Raw genomic sequence first — 2,842 nt, 5'->3', positions numbered from 1 at the left:
TACGACCGCCGCCTCCTGCTCTAGGATGAAGATGGAGCTGCCCGCGCCCTGCAAGCGGCCGCTTGAGCACCTCAGGAGGGCCGCCGGCGGGGCGCGGGGGAGGAGGGGGCGGAAGGGCGGGGTCCCCAGCCTACCTTCTTGTGCAGGGCGATGTAGTCCAGCCGCACGCCCACCTCCCCGGTGAAGAAGTTGCTGCCGTTGTTACAGTGCCCCAGGAGGCCCCAGCAGAGCGGCGAGCGGGGCGGCGCGTGGAAGGCGTCTCCAGGGCCGCCCAGGCGCAGAGCCGGGCTGGCTGCTCTCAGACCCTCGGAGCAGGCGTCGTAGTAGTTCAAGAAGCCTGGTTGGGAAGGACACAGAGTCCATACCGCGGGGCCAGAGGGGCCCGCTGCCAACCCCCTCGCAGATCCACAGGACCCCAAGAGGCCGGCTCACCCACCTTGCAAGGTCATGGACACGTTGTCAAAGTCGTGGTGGTCTGGCTCGTTCCACGTCTCAAAATTCCACTTGGAAACATGCTCGAGGCCATACCTACCTGTAGAGGGTCCTCGCTGTGGCAAGAGGGCCCCTCCTCTGGGGCGGTGTCACCAGCTCATGGAGCCCTCCAGGGAGGGGCAACCATGGCTGGGAGGTTTGGATGTGATGGGATGGTCTGGGTTCCCGGGAGCTGGACCCCCCTGCCCTGTCCCTCGCCCATCAGGAGGCCTTGGCTTGGTGACTTCATGAGAAAACCAGGTGAGGGGGTGGGACAGAGGGCAGCCTGCCCAGGAGTGCCCGCCCCGTCCCCGCAGGGCATGCGCCCTGCCCACCGATGTATCTCCTGGCGAGGAGAGAGACCAGGTTCCTCCACTCGAACACCTGCTGCTTGTCCTCAAAGTTGATGAAGCGTCCAGAGGGGCTGCCCATCAGCTCGAAGCCTGCAGCAACGAGGGTGGCGTCCCACCGCTCACCTGCCTGGTGCAGCCAGGCGGGCACAGAGACAGCCCCAAGTGGGCAGCCAGGAGGACCCAGAAGAACCCGGCCAAGGAGAGATGGGGAGGTCAGTGGCACCAGGGCGATGTGGCAGCTTACCTGGGACGAGCTGGTTCTCCCTGAGAAGGTCCAGGTACCGATCCAGGTGGGTGAAGTTGTAGCGCAGGCCCTGCCCGACCAGCCCCCTGTGGAATGATGCTCAGTGTCAGGGTGGGGAGGTGGGCCGGGGGCTGAGACCGTGGCCACACTCAAGCAGCTCGGGAACCAGCAGGGCGCCCTGCAGGACTAGGCTCCAGACGCAGCTGGCCTTTCTCCTCTGAGAAGGTAACCGTGTGAGCCTAGTGGTCACTCACAGCCTAGTACGCACGGGTGTGTCTGTACTGGAAGCCCACCCTCAAGCCTTCAGGAACTCAGAACAGCCTGGGGCTCGGAGTAGGAGGGAGCAGGCATGTCTTTTGGAAAAGGTGCCACAGGATGGAGGCGGGGAGAGCAAGACAGCTCACAGCGAAGGGGGAGGCTGTGTGGTGGGCCTGGCAGGACACTGCACCACCAGATCCTGCACCTCCTGGGGCCAGGGGCCTGGATCTGGCTCCACAGGACCCCTGCACCCCCCTACTGTGAGATACTGTGGACACAGCACCCCTGCGCCCTCCCGCTCTGAGCGATACTGTGGACACAGCACCCCCCCAACTGTGAGAGGTACTGTGGACACAGTACCCCATCCCTCCCACTGTGAGAGGTACTGTGGACACAGTACCCCACCCCTCCCACTGTGGGAGGTACTGTGGACAAAGCACCCCTGCACCCTCCCACTGTGAGAGGTACTGTGGACACAGTACCACCACCCCCTCCCACTGAGAAGTACTGTGGACACAGTACCACCACCCCCTCCCACTGAGAAGTACTGTGGACACAGCACCCCTGAACCCTCCCACTGTGAGGTACTGTGAACACAGTATCCCACTCCTCCCACTGTGAGAGGTACTATGGACACGGTACCCCCACCCCCTCCCACTGTGAGAGGTACTGTGAACACAGTACCCCATGCCCTCCCACTCTGAGAGGTACCATGGACAGGTCCCCTGCCTGCTTCTACTTGGAGAGGTACTGTGGACACAGCACCCCTGCCCTTTCCCCATTCTGAGAGACAACCTGGCCACAGCACCCCAGCCCCATCCCCTCTGCCAGGCACCCTGGATAGTATACCTGCCCCCTCCCCACTCTTCCAGGCACCATGGACAGGACCCCCGCATCCTCCCCCCTCTGAGAGGCACTGTGGACAGCACCCCTGCCTCTTCCTACTCTGAGAAGCAATGTGAGCCCCTTTTTTTCCTTCATATGTTTTTGAGGCTTAATTTTTTTAGCGCACTTTGGATTCACAGCAAAATGAGAGGGAAGTAGAGACTTTCCCATTTACCCTTGCCACCCTACAGGCAAAGCCCCCGCCCCCATAATCAACTCCCAGAGTGGGACATTTGTTACCATTTTTGAACCCACACTGACATAATCACCCCAAAACCACAGTTCTGGGTGGTGGTGTGGAGGTAACGCGAGGGAGCCGAGCGGATGGATTTAGGAGGAGGAGGGGCAGCACGCTCTGACTGAGGGCGAGCTAGGAGGGGAGTCCAGCCACCGGGGTTTTGCTTGAGGACCTGGGTGGGGGGCGGCTGCAGCAGGCAGGGGCAGGAAGGGGGAAGCTGAGTAAGATGGGCCTTGGCCATGCTGGTGTGGCGCGGCGGTGAGCCTCCGAGGGGAACCCGGCTCGGGGGCTGGCAAAGGGAGCCGGTGCCCGCTGGTCACGCCGAGGCGTGCAGGGCGGGCGGAGCAGAGAGGGTCTGAGGCCCGCCGGTCCAGATCGTAGCGGGAGGTGCAG

At 62.9% G+C, this 2,842-nt stretch overlaps 1 protein-coding gene across 1 annotated transcript in view; it reads right to left on the bottom strand.

Annotated features, from left to right (window-relative positions):
* IDUA (iduronidase, alpha-L-) overlaps positions 1–2,842 on the bottom strand; it is a gene marked incomplete at its 3' end in the record, with an annotated part of 19,939 nt that overhangs the window by 4,842 nt on the left and 12,255 nt on the right. Inside the window, exons 6-10 of the mRNA XM_010834332.1 lie at positions 1,069–1,154; positions 807–914; positions 437–532; positions 135–337; positions 4–48 (exon numbers count right to left, since the gene is read on the bottom strand). Of these exons, the coding sequence (XP_010832634.1) occupies positions 4–48; positions 135–337; positions 437–532; positions 807–914; positions 1,069–1,154 (538 nt within the window). The remainder of the gene's footprint in view (positions 1–3; positions 49–134; positions 338–436; positions 533–806; positions 915–1,068; positions 1,155–2,842) is intronic.

Source organism: Bison bison, unplaced genomic scaffold (genome assembly GCF_000754665.1).
Source record: "Bison bison bison isolate TAMUID 2011002044 unplaced genomic scaffold, Bison_UMD1.0 scf7180017845407, whole genome shotgun sequence".
Taxonomy (NCBI): domain Eukaryota; kingdom Metazoa; phylum Chordata; class Mammalia; order Artiodactyla; family Bovidae; genus Bison; species Bison bison.
This window is presented reverse-complemented; position numbering and strand designations above follow the sequence as displayed.